Source organism: Leucopleurus acutus (assembly GCF_964270905.1).
Source record: "Leucopleurus acutus genome assembly, chromosome: X".
NCBI classification, from domain to species: Eukaryota; Metazoa; Chordata; class Mammalia; order Artiodactyla; family Delphinidae; genus Leucopleurus; species Leucopleurus acutus.
The window spans coordinates 13,395,787-13,410,898 of NC_139148.1; the positions used below are offsets into that span (position 1 = coordinate 13,395,787).

The following is a 15,112-nucleotide window of genomic DNA, read 5'->3' on the forward strand; positions in this document are numbered from 1 at the left end:
TTCATTACTTTCCTCATTTTTTTTTTTTTTTTTTTTTTTTTTTTGCGGTACGTGGGCCTCTCACTGTTGTGGCCTCTCCCGTTGCGGAGCACAGGCTCCGGACGCGCAGGCTCAGTGGCCATGGCTCACGGGCCCAGCCGCTCCGCGGCATGTGGGATCTTCCCAGACCGGGGCACGAACCTGTGTCCCCTGCATCGGCAGGCGGACTCTCAACCACTGAGCCACCAGGGAAGCCCCTACTTTCCTCATTTTACCCCTACTTCTTGAAGAGTTTGGTGTCACCAGCTCTTGAGAACTGGAAGCTTCTCTGGTCCAAATTGGTTACTCTCTGCCTTCTCTACTGCTCATTCAGTTATCAGTCACTCATCCTTTTTCCCAATTCCAAATTTAAACAATTTAAACAAGAAAATTTTAACAGTTCTCATCACTGTTCTGTTGATGAGGTAAGAGTGAGATTAGTTGCAGACATGCAAACTACTATCTTTACTCAAAAGTCGTATTTATAGGACATTTAACAAAATATCAGGACAGCAGAAACTAGGAATCCTACACATTATCAAACCAAGATTTTAGTTTAAAGTGGTCCCGGGTTGATAGTGCCTTTAGATTTCTGGCAGAAGTAATAGAAGAGGAACCCACTTCCCGCTTAGGCCCCGAAGTATTCCTGTAGGTAACGTTTAGAATTAAAGGTTGCATTCAGAGTTAAAGGTTGCCAAGCACTCTAGGAAGTGGAACACAATGAGAGAGAGCCCACAGAAGCAACAAAACAGTAGGAAATACAAACCCCTCAGATTTTGGAATTATCAGACACAGAGTGTTAGGTAATATGTTTAGTATATTGAAAGAAAAGGAGATGAAGAAAATGAGTAAGTAGCCAATCAATTATAAAAATGAAAAAGCCATTTTGAAAAAAGACCAAATAGAACTCCTAGAAATGAAAAATTTAGTAATTGAAATAAAATGAAAGACAGGCTTAACAGGACATTAAGTATAGTTGAAGAGGCAACTGGTTAATTGGACAGCAGATAATAGAAAATTATCCAGGGTACCTCACGGTTAGACAAAGAGCTTCAGAAGGAGAGGTGAGAGAAAATGGTGGAAAGACTATTTGAAGAATCGCTTACAGTTTCCCAAAGTTAATGGGATGCCACATGGTTCAGAAATTCTGACAACGCTTAGCAGCTTATGAAAGAAAAAGTAGGTGAAGAAATACACATGCAGATGCAAAGTAAGATTGGTACTGCAGGGTACCAAAAACAAAGAGTAGATCTTAAAAGCAACCAGAGTGAAGACAGACCACCTACCAAAAACAATGATTCTATTGACGTCTGACTTCTCAACAGCAATAATGGAAGCCAGAAGACAGTGAAATGTTATTTTCAATGTGCTGGGAGAAAATAGCTATCAGTCTAGAATTCTGTACTCAGTGAAATCACCTTTCAAGAATGAGGGCAAAATAAAGAGTTTTTAGTTAAAATGACTAAGCTTGCTACTAATGGGCTCTCAATAAAGGAAATTCTAAAGGATGAACTTCAGACACAAGGTATTATCATGAAAGAAATTGTAATGGAAATCAGGAAAATTTAAAAACTGAATGGTATCACATATCAAAAGCTATGGGAGTATATTAAAGAGATACTTGGAAGAAAGGTTATAACCCTAAATGTTTACGTTAGAAAAGAAGAAAAGCTGGAAGTTAATGAGCCAAGCAACCAATTTAAGCTAGAAAAAGAACAGTAGGATGAGCCCAAAGAAAGTAAACGGAAGGAGATGAGCAGACACGAACAGAAGAGAAGCATGTAATTCAGAGGCTCAAAAAAGTTAAAAGTTGGCTTTTTGAAGAGTACTAAAACTTGACAAATGTCAGGTGAGATTGATGAAAGAAAACTAGAGTGATGACACAAATGGTACTAGGAATGGAAAAAGAAAATTACATATGCAGAGATTAAGACGATAAGGGGGGTTTGAACACCTTTATGGCAGTAAATATGAAAATTTATTAGAGAAAATGAATAAATGTCTAGAAAAATATCATTTATCAACACTGACAAGAATTAGAAAGTCTGAATAATCCTATAATAGTTAAAGAAGTGAAATCATTAAAAATCTCGTTTCAAAGAAAACTGAGGCCCGGATGGCTCCGCTGTCATGTTTTACCTCACATTCAACAACAACAACAATTTTCAATCTCATACAACCTATTCCAGAGCATAGACAGGGGGAACACTCTCCAGCCGAATCAAGCATATCAAAGGAAACTGACTTGTCAGTCGAACTCATGAATATAGTTGCAAAAATTCTAAACAAAGTATTAGCCAACTAAATCTAGCAGATAGAAAAACCTGACCAAGTTGGGATTATCCTAGGTCTGCAAGAGTGTTTTAATATTAAGAAATTCATAGTGTAATTTACCATGTTAATAAATCATAAGGGAAAAAATCATACCATCACCTCAACAGATAGAGATGTGGCTTTGGTTAAAATTTGACAATGAATTATCATGAAAAAAAGTCTCAAAATAAATGGGAATTTTTGTAATCCATTAAGGGGTATCTACAACAAACCTACAGCAAATGCCATACTTAATGGTGAAATAGTGAAAGCCTTAGCTTTGAGATCAAGAGAAGACAAGAATGCTCATGTCACCGTTATTTGACTCTATAGTAGGTGTTGTAGCCAGGTAAGGAAAAAATAGATAAAGGTACTGGAAAGAGGAAAGAAAACTGCTGTTAATATTTATGATGTAATTTTATCCCAAAGTATATTCACAACATACCCTTACATCATCTTTTACAAATATAGCGCATTTGTTTTGAAAAATAATAGTAAAAATGAAATTAATCAGATGTGAATCTGGAGGCAGGTTCTGTTTCTAGTAACTCGCAGGGCTGTCAGCAGGGACAGTGAGTTACAGAGCTCACCTGGTTTGTTTCCTGTCTCTCAGGGATCAGTCTTTTGTTGCCTGATTTTCTGGTGTCTTAAGAACTGTTTGTTTTATATAAAAAACGTCTATATGTTTGTTTCTGGCTGTTGAAAAGGGGAGGGTGAATGTGGCCTCTGTTAGTCCATCTTGGCTGGAATCAGAAGTCATTTAATTAAATGGCTTATTGCTTCTTAGTCCTCTTTTGTTAATGAAGGGTTGCTTTTTTTTTTTTTTTTTTGCGGTACGTGGGCCTCTCACCCTTGTGGCCTCTCCCGCTGCAGAGCACAGGCTCTGGACGCGCAGGCCCAGCGGCTGTGGCTCACAGGCCCAGCCGCTCCTCGGCAGGTGTGATCCTCCCGGACCGGGGCACGAACCTGTGTCCCCTGCAGCAGCAGGCGGACTCTCAACCACTGCGCCACCAGGGAAGCCCTGAAGGGTTGTTTTAACATACACTTCATTCTGGTGCAAGACCTCTCCTTTAAAAGCAAGCATAAATTTTGTGTTTTGTTGGTTTTTTCATTTTATTTTTAAAGTAACCCGTAATTTAAAGGCCCAATCCATGAGGACCTATAGAGTGGGGGCCCTGAGGTGGATAATTCCTGAGGCTTTTGTCATTCTCTCTTGCTATATGCTTTGTTACCGAAGGCTGTTCAAGGTCTCACCACCTCTGGAGTTTTGACTCACTGATGTGTTTCATAAATGTTAATGAAAGACAGATTGAGAGAAATCACTGATGGGCCAACATGGTTGTACCACATCCATGCACTGGCTCTGGAGGAAAATCTCTATGAAATTACTCTGAGTTACCTTTGTGGAAAGCCCTGAGCTCCACCTTCTAGCTCGTCTGATCTAGCTGGGTCAAATCAAAAGTGATATGCAAAAACCTTTATGTTCTTGGCACATTGCTATGATTTATTTTATTTTATTTTTTTGTTATCTGAATAATTATTTTCTTAACATCTTTATTGGAGAATAATTGCTTTGCAATGCTGTGTTAGTTTCTGCTGTATAACAATCAGCTATACGTATACATATATCCCCATATCCCCTCCCTCTTGCATCTCCCTCCCACCCTCCCTATCCCACCCCTCTAGGTGGTCACAAAGCACCGAGCTGATCTCCCTGTGCTATGTGGCTGCTTCCCACTAGCTATCAGTTTTACATTTGGTAGCGTATATATGTCCATGCTACTCTCTCACTTCTTCCCAGCTTACCCTTCCCCCTCCCCGTGTCCTCAAGTCCATTCTCTGTGCCTGCATCTTTATTCCTGTCCTGCCCCTAGGTTCTTCAGAACCATTTTTTTTTTACATTCCATATATATGTGTTAGCATATGGTATTTGTTTTTCTCTTTCTGACTTACTTCACTCTGTATGACAGACTCTAGGTCCATCCACCTCACTACAAATAACTCAATTTTATTTCTTTTTATGGCCGAGTAATATTCCATTGTATATATGTGCCACATCTTCTTTATCCATTCGTCTGTCGATGAACACTTAGGTTGCTTCCATGTCCTGGCTATTGTAAATAGAGCTGCAGTGAACATTGTGGTACATGACTCTTTTTGAATTATGGTTTTCTCGGGGTATATGCCCAGTAGTGGGATTGCTGGATCATATGGTAGTTCTATTTTTAGTTTTTTTGTTTGTTTGTTTTGTTTTTCAATTAATTAATTTATTTTTGGCTGCATTGGGTCTTTGTTGCTGTGCGTGGGCTTTCTCTAGTTGCAGTGAGCGGAGGCTACTCTTAGTTGTGGTGCACGGGCTTCTCAATGCAGTAGCTTCTCTTGTTGCAGAGCACAGGCTCTAGGTGCGTAGCCTTCAGTACTGTGGCGCGTGGGCTCAGTAGTTGTGGCTCATGGACTCTAGAGCACAGGCTCAGTAGTTGTGGCGCATGGGCTTAGTTGCTCCGTGGCATGTGGGATCTTCGTGACCAGGGCTTGAACTTGTGTCCCCTGCATTGGCAGGCAGATTCTTAACCACTGTGCCACCAGGGAAGTCCCTTATTTTTAGTTTTTTAAGGAATCTCCATACTGTTTTCCATAGTGGCTGTATAAATTTACATTCCCACCAACAGTGCAAGAGGGTTCCCCTTTCTCCACACCCTCTCCAGCATTTATTGTTTGTAGATTTTTTGATGATGGCCATTCTGACCAGTGTGAGGTGATACCTCATTGTAGTTGATTTACATTTCTCTAATAATTAGTGATGTTGAGCATCCTTTCATGTGTTTGTTGGCAATCTGTATATCTTCTTTGGAGAAATGTCTATTTAGGTCTTCTGCCCATTTTAGGATTGGGTTGTTTGTTTTTTTGATATTGAGCTGCATGAGCTGCTTGTATATTTTGGAGATTACTCCTTTGTCAGTTGGTTCGTTTGCATATATTTTCTCCCATTCTGAGGGTTGTCTTTTCGTCTTGTTTATGGTTTCATTTGCTGTGCAAAAGCTTTTAAGTTTCATTAGGCCCCATTTGTTTATTTTTGTTTTTATTTCCATTTCTCTAGGAGGTGGGTCAAAAAGGACCTTGCTGTGATTTATGTCATAGAGTGTTCTGCCTATGTTTTCCTCTAAGGATTTTATAGTGTCTGGCCTTACATTTAGGTCTTTAATCCATTTTGAGTTTATTTTTATATACAGTGTTAGGGAGTGTTCTAATTTCATTCTTTTAATGTAGCTGTCCAGTTTTCCCAGCACCACTTATTGAAGAGGCTGTCTTTTCTCCATTGTATATTCTAGCCTTCTTTGTCAAAATAAGGTGACCATATGTGCGTGGGTTTATCTCTGGGCTTTCTGTCCTGTGCCATTGATCTATATTTCTGTTTTTGTGCTAGTACCATACTGTCTTGATTACTGTAGCTTTGTAGTATAGTCTGAAGTCAGGGAGCCTGATTCCTCCAGCTCCGTTTTTCATTCTCAAGATTGCTTTGGCTCTTCGGGGTCTTTGGTGTTTCCATACAAATTGTGAAATTTTTTGTTCTAGTTCTGTGAAAAATGCCATTGTTCGTTTAATAGGGATTGCATTGAATCTGTAGATTGCTTTGGGTAGTATAGTCATTTTCTCAATGTTGATTCTTCCAATCCGAGAACATGGTAAGTCTCTCCATCTGTTTGTATCATCTTTAATGTCTTTCATCAGTGTCTTATAGTTTTCTGCATACAGGTCTTTTGTCTCCTTAGGTAGGTTTATTCCTAGGTATTTTATTCTTTTTGTTGCAGTGGTAAAGGGAAGTGTTTCCTTAATTTCTCTTTCAGATTTTTCATCATTAGTGTACAGGAATGCAAGAGATTTCTGTGCATTAATTTTGTATCCTGCTACTTTACCAAATTCATTGATTAGCTCTAGTAGTTTTCTGTTAGCATCTTTAGGATTCTCTGTTTATAAGTATCATGTCATCTGCAGACAGTGACAGTTTTACTACTTCTTTTCCGATGTGGATTCCTTTTATTTCTTTTCCTTCTCTGATTGCTGTGGCTAAAACTTCCAAAACTATGTTGAATGACAGTGGTGACAGTGGGCAACCTTGTCTTGTTCCTGATCTTAGTGGAAATGGTTTCAGTTTCTCACCATTGAGAATTTTGTTGGCTGTGGGTTTGTCGTATATGGCCTTTATTTTTTATTTTTTTGCGGTATGTGGGCCTCTCACTGTTGTGGCCTCTCCCGTTGCGGAGCACAGGCTCCAGACGCGCAGGCTCAGCGGCCATGGCTCACGGGCCCAGCCGCTCTGCGGCATGTGGGATCTTCCCGGACTGGGGCACGAACCTGTGTACCCCACGTCGGCAGGTGGACCCTCAACTACTGCACCACCAGGGAAGCCCTGGCCTTTATTATGTTGAGGTAAGTTCCCTCTATGCCTACTTTCTGGAGCATTTTTTTCATAAATGGGTGTTTTTTTTTTTTTTTTTTTTGTACGCGGGCCTCTCACCGTTGTGGCCTCTCCCGTTGCGGAGCACAGGCTCACGGGCTCAGCTGCTTCGCGGCATGTGGGATCTTCACGGACCGAGGCACGAACCTGTGGTCCCTGCACCGGCAGGCGGACTCTCAACGACTGTGCCACCAGGGAAGCCCATGGGTGTTGAATTTTGTCAAAAGTTTTTTCTGCGTCTCCTGAGATGATCATATGGTTTTTATCCTTCAATTTGTTAATATGGTGTATCATTGATTGATTTGCGTATATTGAAAAATCCTTGCATTCCTGGGATATACCCCACTGGATCATGGTGTATGATCCTTCCCCACTGGATCATGGTGTATGATCCTTTTAATGTGTTGTTGGATTCTATTTGCTAGTATTTTGTTGAGGATTTTTGCATCTATGTTCATCACTGATATTGGCTTGTAGTTTTTTTTTTTTTTTTTTTTTTTTGCGGTACACGGGCCTCTCACTGTCGTGGCCTCTTCCGTTGCAGAGCACAGGCTCCGGACACGCAGGCTCAGGGGCCATGGCTCACGGGCCCAGCCACTCCGCGGCATGTGGGATCCTCCGGGACCAGGGAACAAACCCGTGTCCCCTGCATCGGCAGGCGGACTCCCAACCACTGCGCCACCAGGGAAGCCCTGGCTTGTAGTTTTCTTCTTTGTGACATCTTTGTCTGGTTTTGGTATCAGGGTGATGGTGGCCTCGTAGAATGAGTTTGGGATTTTTCCTCCCTCTGCTATATTTTGGAAGAGTTTGAGAAGGATAGGTATGAGCTCTTCTCTAAACGTTTGATAGAATTCGCCTGTGAAGCCATCTGGTCCTGGGCTTTTGTTTGCTGGAAGATTTTTAATCACAGTTTCAACTTCAGTGATTGTGATTAGTCTGTTTATATTTTCTATTTCTTCCTGGTTCAGTCTTGGAAGATTGTGCTTTTCTAAGAATGTGTCCATTTCTTCCTCATTGTCCTTTTTATTGGCATATTGTTGCTTGTAGTAATCTCTCATGATCCTTTGTATTTCTGCAGTGTCAGTGTTACTTCTTTTTCATTTCTAATTCTACTGATTTGAGTCTTCTCCCTTTTTGTCTTGATGAGTCTGGCTAATGGTTTATGAATTTTGTTTATCTTCTCAAAGAACCAGCTTTTAGTTTTATTGATCTTTGCTATTGTTTTCTTCATTTTTTTCATTTATTTCTGATCTGATCTTTATGACTTCTTTCCTTCTGCTAACTTCGGGGTTTTTTGTTCTTCTTTCTCTAATTGTTTTAGGTGTAAGGTTAGGTTGTTTATTTGAGATTTTTCTTGTGTCTTGAGATAGGATTGTATTGCTCGAAACTTCCCTCTTAGAACTGCTTTTGTTGCATCCCATAGGTTTTGGGTCGTCATGTTATCATTGTCATTTGTTTCTAGGTTTATTGTTTAGCCTCCATGTGTTTGTGTTTTTTACAGATTTTTTCCTGTAATTGATATCTAGTCTCATAGCGTTGTGGTCTGAAAAGATACTTGATAGGATTTCAATTTTCTTAAATTGACCAAGGCTTGATTTGTGACCCAAGGTATGATCTATCCTGGAGAATGTTCCATGAGCCCTTGAAAAGAAAGTGTATTCTGTTGTTTTTGGATTGACTGTCCTATAAATATCAATTAAATCTATCTGGTCTCTTGTGTCATTTAAAGCTTGTGTTTCCTTATTTGTTTTCATTTTGCATGATCTGACCATGGTGAAAGTGGGGTGTTAAAGTCCCCTATTATGATTGTGTTACTGTGTATTTCCCCGTTTATGGCTGTTAGCATTTGCTTTGTGTATTGAGGTGCTCCTATGTTGCGTGCATGAATATTAACAATTGTTATATCTTCTCCTTGGATTGATCCCTTGATCATTATGCAGTGTCCTTCCTTGTCTCTTGTAACATTCTTTATTTTAAAGTCTATTTCATCTGGTATGAGTATTGCTACTCCAGCTTTCTTTTGATTTCCGTTTGCATGGAATATCTTTTTGCATCCCCTCACTTTCAGTCTGTATGTGTCCCAAGGTCTGAAGTGGGTCTCTTGTAGACAGCATATACATGGGTCTTGTTTTTGTATGCATTCAGCCAGTCTTTTGGTTGGAGCATTTAATCCCTTTACATTTAAGGTAATTATTGATATGTATGTTCCTATGACCATTTTCTTAATTGTTTTCGGTTTGTTATTGTAGGTCTTTTCCTTGTCTTGTGTTTCCCACTTAGAGAAGTTCCTTTATCATTTGCTGTAGAGTTGGTTTGGTAGTGCTGAATTCCCTTAGTTGTTGCTTGTCTGTAAACGTTTTAATTTCTCTGTCAAATCTGAATGAGATCCTTGCTGGTAGAGTAACCTTGGTTGTAGGTTTTTCGCTTTCATCACTTTAAATATGTCCTGCCAGTCCCTTCTGGCTTGCAGAGTTTCTGCTGAAAGATCAGCTGTTAACCTTATGGGGATTCCCTTGTATTTTATTTGTTGTTTTTCCTTGCTGTTTTTAATATTTTTTCTTTGTACTTAATTAAAAAAAATGTATTTATTTATTTATTTTTGGCTCTCTTGGGTCCTCGTTGCTGTGTGCGGGTTTCCTCTAGTTGTAGTGAGCGGGGGCTACTCTTCTTTGCGGTGCATGGGATTCTCATTGTCGTGCCTTCTCATTTTGCAGAGCATGGGCTCTAGGCACACAGTCTTCAGTAGTTGTGCATGGGCTTATTTGCTCCACGGCATGTGGGATCTTCCCGGGCCAGGGCTCGAACCCGTGTTCCTTGCATTGGCAGGCAGATTCTTAACCACTGTGCCACCCGGGGAGCCCATGTATTTAATTTTTGATAGTTTGATTAGTATGTGTGTTGGCATGTTTCCTCTTGGATTTGTCCTGTATGGGACTGTCTGTGCTTCCTGGATTTGATTGGCCATTTCCTTTCCCATATTAGGGAAGTTTTCAACTATAATCTCTTCAAATATTTTCTCAGTCCCTTTCCTTTTCTCTTCTTCTTCTGGCACCCCTATAATTCGAATGTTGGTGCGTTTAATGTTGCCCCAGAGGTCTGTGAGACTCTCCTCAATTCTTTTCATTTTTTTTTCTTTATTCTGGTCTGTGGTAGTTTTTTCCACTATTTTATCTTCCAGGTCACTTATCCGTTCTTCTGCCTCAGTTATTCTGTTTTTGATTCCTTCTAGAGAATTTTTAATTTCATTTATTGTGTTGTTCATCATTGTTTGTTTGCTCTTTAGTTCTTCTAGGTTCTTGTTAAATGTTTCTTATATTTTCTCCATTCTGTTTCCAAGATTTTGCATCATCTTTACTGTCATTCCTCTGAATTCTTTTTCAGGTAGACTGCCTATTTCCTGTTCATTTGTTTGGTCTGATGGGTGTTTACCTTGCTCTTTCTTCTGCTGTGTGTTTCTCTGTTTTCTCATTTTGCTTAACTTTCTGTGTTTGGGGTCTCCTTTTTGCAGTCTGCAGGTTCGTAGTTCCTGTTGTTTTTGATGTCTGCCCCCAGTGGTTGAGGTTGGTTCTGTGGGTTGTGTAGGCTTGCTGGTGGAGGGGACTAGTGCCTGTGTTCTGGTGGGTGAGGCTGGATCTTGTCTTTCTGGTGGGCCGGGCTGCATCCGGTGGTGTGTTTTGGGGTGTCTGTGAACTTAGTATGATTTTAGGCAGCCTCTCTGCTGATGGGTGGGGCTGTGTTCCTGTCTTGCTAGTTGTTTGGCATGCGGCGTCCAGCACTGGAGCTTGCTGGCCATTGGGTGGAGCTGGGTCTTAGTGTTGAGACGAAGATCTCTGGGAGAGCTCTTGCTGATTGATATTACATGGGGCTGAGAGGTCTGGTGGACCAGTGTCCTGAACTCGGCTCTGCTACCTGGGAGCCTCAAGCCTCACAGCAGGCTGGAGCACCAAGACCATGTCAGCCACATGGTGGATGGTCTAAGGAGCCCTGCCTGGGCACCTGGAGTGTAGTGGGTGTGTGGTGAACCGCAGCCCAAGATCTACGTGCCCAGTGGAATCGCAATCTGCCAAGGAAACACAGAGCTGAGTTCCTGTCCTGGCAGCAGGAGAAAGGGTATGAATTATTTTTAAGGCATAGAAAGTTGTTTAAATATTAGCCCACATATTACAGATTTGGAAATAAACTGCATATAGTTATATAGAGCACGGTGTGCTTTTCTAAGGAGTTTGTAAAGAATGTGGTTTAACTTGGCCAGTGTGTGATGATAAACTTATTTCTTGCGTGTGATCATGGGCCTTATTTATAATTCGATAGCAGATGTTTGTTTTCATTGTTAAATTACAACTCAGACATTCTTGGCTTAACTCCAGCTTTCTCTGCATCTCACAAAAATTTTTTAGAAGGTTAGAATGAAACTTTCTTTCAGAAGATGCTTCAAATGGGGCCAGATTTTTTTAGAAACAGATTTAATTATCCCTGATAATAAGGATCAGAGGGTGAAAAGGAAATTGAGATCTTTGAAGAATCCCTAAATATCATTTTAGTCCATCATTTGCAGCCTCTCCTACTGCTCTCAGACCCACTCACAGGGCAGCAGTGCTGCCTTGTTGGGATTCTGGATTTCTGGCTCCCAACTCAAGCTAATGAGCAGTGTAATGGCTGAGAGCTTGGGAGAAATAGGAGAGGAGTCAAAGGGCCTAGAGTATTTGAAACTAAATAATTAACATCAGATTAATTGGGGATTGACTGTCCTTCCCGTGCTGGGTTCCAGTCTTTTGATCAAAGGGTGTCATTTCCTTACTGTTTTACACTGTCTTAATCACAACAGCCTATATAGATATTTGGATTTTGGATAGGAGGAAAATGAAAAAGGGATTGGAAATAGCATGTACTCATTTTTTTTAAAGGAAAAAAAAGCCCTCAGATAGATTTTAAAAATTTAAAATTGTTAAATGCGATAGCTCTTCCCAGTTAACAAGTGGAAGAGTGCTGTGTGTTGTTTTCGGTGGTCCTTAACAGTGTGTATTTTTCTTTTCAGCTTCTAAGTCAGGATTGTTACCTCCACCACCCGCGCTTCCTCCGAGACCTTGTCCATCGCAGGTAGGAGACGACGTTGGTTTCTGAGAACTGTCAGTAGGCAGTTGTCCTCCCACTGTGGTTCCTTTGCGAGGGTTGATCACCACAGAACTGGCTGGTCAGGTTCCCAAGATGATGTCTGGACTGGACCGGGAGAGCAGAGTGGGGTTGAATTTCTTCCTATCCAGCCAGCCCCCAGCCTCATGTGGAAAGGGGACAGTTTCCTCAATAAGCAACCAAGCAAATGTGTGAAACAGTTCAGTCTTGGCTGTAGAGGGTTGCATGTGGTCTTCATTACAGAGAGAGGAGCAGAAGGGGTGCCTCTCCGATTGGTGCTGGGGAACGTGGCTTTTCTGTGTAGTATGTGCAGTCTGAGTGCCTATATTTTCCTCAGTGTTTTAGGAGCTGTGTTAATTCTGCATAAACTAAAAATAAATGGTCCTCAGCATGGAGTTAGTGCGCCCGCAGTGCTTTTTTTAGGATGGTATTTTCCTTCGGGACAAAAAGCTGAATCAGCAGCGTTGGGAGACTGTATCACCCGAATCTGTTTCACCTGTGAATCAATTCCGCCTTATTGACATGTGCTACTATGGCCTTTTACATGAACACTCTTTGTAGAGTTGAAAATGAGAAGCAAACAGCAAATCCGTGGAGTGTGGTGAAGAGTGCTACAGATCCTTCCTTTCATTAATTGCTCCTGAAGAAACTATCTTTAAAGACTCTCTCTGACTTTGGGCAGGAAATGTTGAGAAATTTCTCTATAAAGCGACCCAGTTTCTACCTCATTGCTCTGGGTAGTTCAGAGCATACGTTTCCATATGGTGCATCTCAGGACTCGCTGAGTCACTGAAACCACTTTAAACATTGGCTTGTCCTTCTTTTAGAGAATTAGGTGGTCTTTAGTGTCCACTCAACCTCGAGATGCAAATACCATGAGACATGGGCTTCCTCCTTCAGTTTGAAGGGTAATTAAACCCCTCTTCCTCCTGACCCACATATAAATAAGTGAGAACCGTTTTTTCAATATTCCAGCGTTAGCTTTACGAGAGGTTAATTAACCAGTCAACAAGTGTTTATTGAGTCCCTGCTATTTACTGCTGCCAAGCTTTAGTTCCATCCTTGCCCTTCCTTGGCTGTGATTTCTACTCATTTAAATTATTAGCTGTGTTTACTGAGCATCTATAGTAGAGCACGCATTTGTGCTAAGTGCTTTCAATGCATTATTTAATCTTCACAAAAACCCTATGAAGTGTAGGTATAAATATTAACCTTAAAAAAAAAAACCAAAAAAAAAAACAGATGAAGAAGTTGAAGCATACAGGGGTTAAGCAAGTTACCCAAGGTGACATAGCTAGTAAACAGTAGAGCCAAGGTCCATCTCCTGAAGCTTCCTCCCCCTTCCCATTGTTGGAGTCAAAGTATCCGTGTGTACAGGAAGACAGGGCTCCATTGCGCTGGCAGTTGAGGCTTTCACCACGTCCCCCAGGAGGACCTAGATGAGCTGATGCTCCTGATTTACACCAACAGCAAGCCTGTCACAGCAACATTAGTGGGCGTTCCGGAGGTGCTTATCTACCAGCTGCTGGTTTCAGACCAGGACTTGGGAGCCACCTGGATGAATGCTTGGAACACTTGTCTGAAAGGGCTTTTGTGACCAACCTCCTTATGTTTCTCCTGCTGCACAAGTGACAGTAGTTAGTTCCCGGTTGTGAACTGTGCTGCCGCTATCAGCAGTCCTCATCTGAGCTGCTCTAGGTGGGCTTCCTGCCTGCTCTGGAGCTTGGTGACTGAGGAGCTGGTGGGGACCTGGGAATTCTGAAGTCAACTGTTAACGAAAGAGACTGCTTGTTTGTCTGTCAGATTTCCCATCACAATGTAAACAGTGAGCCTAGCACTCAGCCCAAACCTCCAGCTCAGCTGCCTAACTATGGAGTTTTCAGACTATAGAAACAGGTGTGTACGAAAAGCAGGCAGAAGAGCCCTCCACCACTTCGCTCCCCTACACTCCCCTCCTCGCCCACTGTACGTGGGACACACACGGTCAACAGAGGATGTCCTGGCTGATGCACACATGGTGGTGTTTAGTCTTTGTGCCGTGTCAAATTCCTACTGTTGGCCCCAGGAGAAAGTCACCTAACCATCTGTATGGAGCACCTATATGTTTCAGTCTTTCCCAAACTACTTGTGATGAAGCCTTCTCCTGGGAGATATTAATAGGGCTGTGTGGTAAGACAGATTTGCTGCCTCTGTACCTGCTCTGGGAGATTTGCAGTGCACGCCAGCTCATTAAGGGCTTTGAAGTCCTACAGTAAAGCAACCTGGTCAATTTTTTTTTTTTTTTTTTTTTTTGCGGTACGCGGGCCTCTCACTATTGTGGCCTCTCCCGTTGCGGAGCACAGGCTCTGGACATGCAGGCTCAGCGGCCATGGCTCACGGGCCCAGCCGCTCCACGGCACATGGGATCTTCCCGGACCGGGGCACGAATCCGTGTCCCCTGCATCGGCAGGCGGACTCTCAACCACTGCGCCACCAGGGAAGCCCCAACCTGCTCAATTTTGTTAAAGCTGGCAGCTTTCTAGCTTGTGACCATTCATCCCTTTATTTATAAAATACTGTTAATATCCTGAGGGCGTAGCACATGATTATACACCAGCCTTAAGGTATTGGTAAGAACATTTCCAAACATCTTTAATCTGTCACCTCATCTATATATTATGTGATTAAAGTTAAATTTTTATGTCTTATGCCAATAGGTTTCCCTAGAAGAGGTGAAAATGAAAAAGAAAGTTTACCACACATTAGCTTGGGATTTCAAATTGTTGTGTTTTAGGTTTGTTGTGTTTTCTTCGTTGCTTCCTCATGAGAGAGGAAGAAGGAACAGAAAAGCAACAAATTTTATTATAGAGAACTTAAATACTCTGAGTTATTCTTTTGCTATGTTAAAATTTTTTTGACTGTTCTTTGGTATATATGGACAATCAAGGTGACTTTGGAAAAATATATATATATACTTAACTACAGAGACTTCTTTTGTAGGGCTTAAACTGTAGTACTTAGGGGAGAAACCAGGAAGCCTGGTATAATTAAAATCATTGTATTTATTAGTAGCTTTGAGAAGAGATTAAGATTAAAAGTTTTTGGATTTAACATTTTCGTATTATATAACTTGATAAACGGGCAAGACTAGATTATAATAAAGAAAACATTTTATTCCCCCAAGAGGAACACTATTTAAAAAACTATGTGGCCAAT

The 15,112-nt window shown here is 41.3% G+C and overlaps 1 protein-coding gene across 9 annotated transcripts in view; it reads left to right on the forward strand.

The window, feature by feature from the left end:
* REPS2 (RALBP1 associated Eps domain containing 2) overlaps positions 1–15,112 on the forward strand; it is a gene marked incomplete at its 5' end in the record, with an annotated part of 232,284 nt that overhangs the window by 157,374 nt on the left and 59,798 nt on the right. For all 9 annotated transcript variants that reach the window (XM_082864959.1, XM_082864961.1, XM_082864965.1 and 6 more), the window contains one exon: positions 11,823–11,884. In XM_082864959.1, the coding sequence (XP_082721085.1) occupies positions 11,823–11,884 (62 nt within the window). The remainder of the gene's footprint in view (positions 1–11,822; positions 11,885–15,112) is intronic.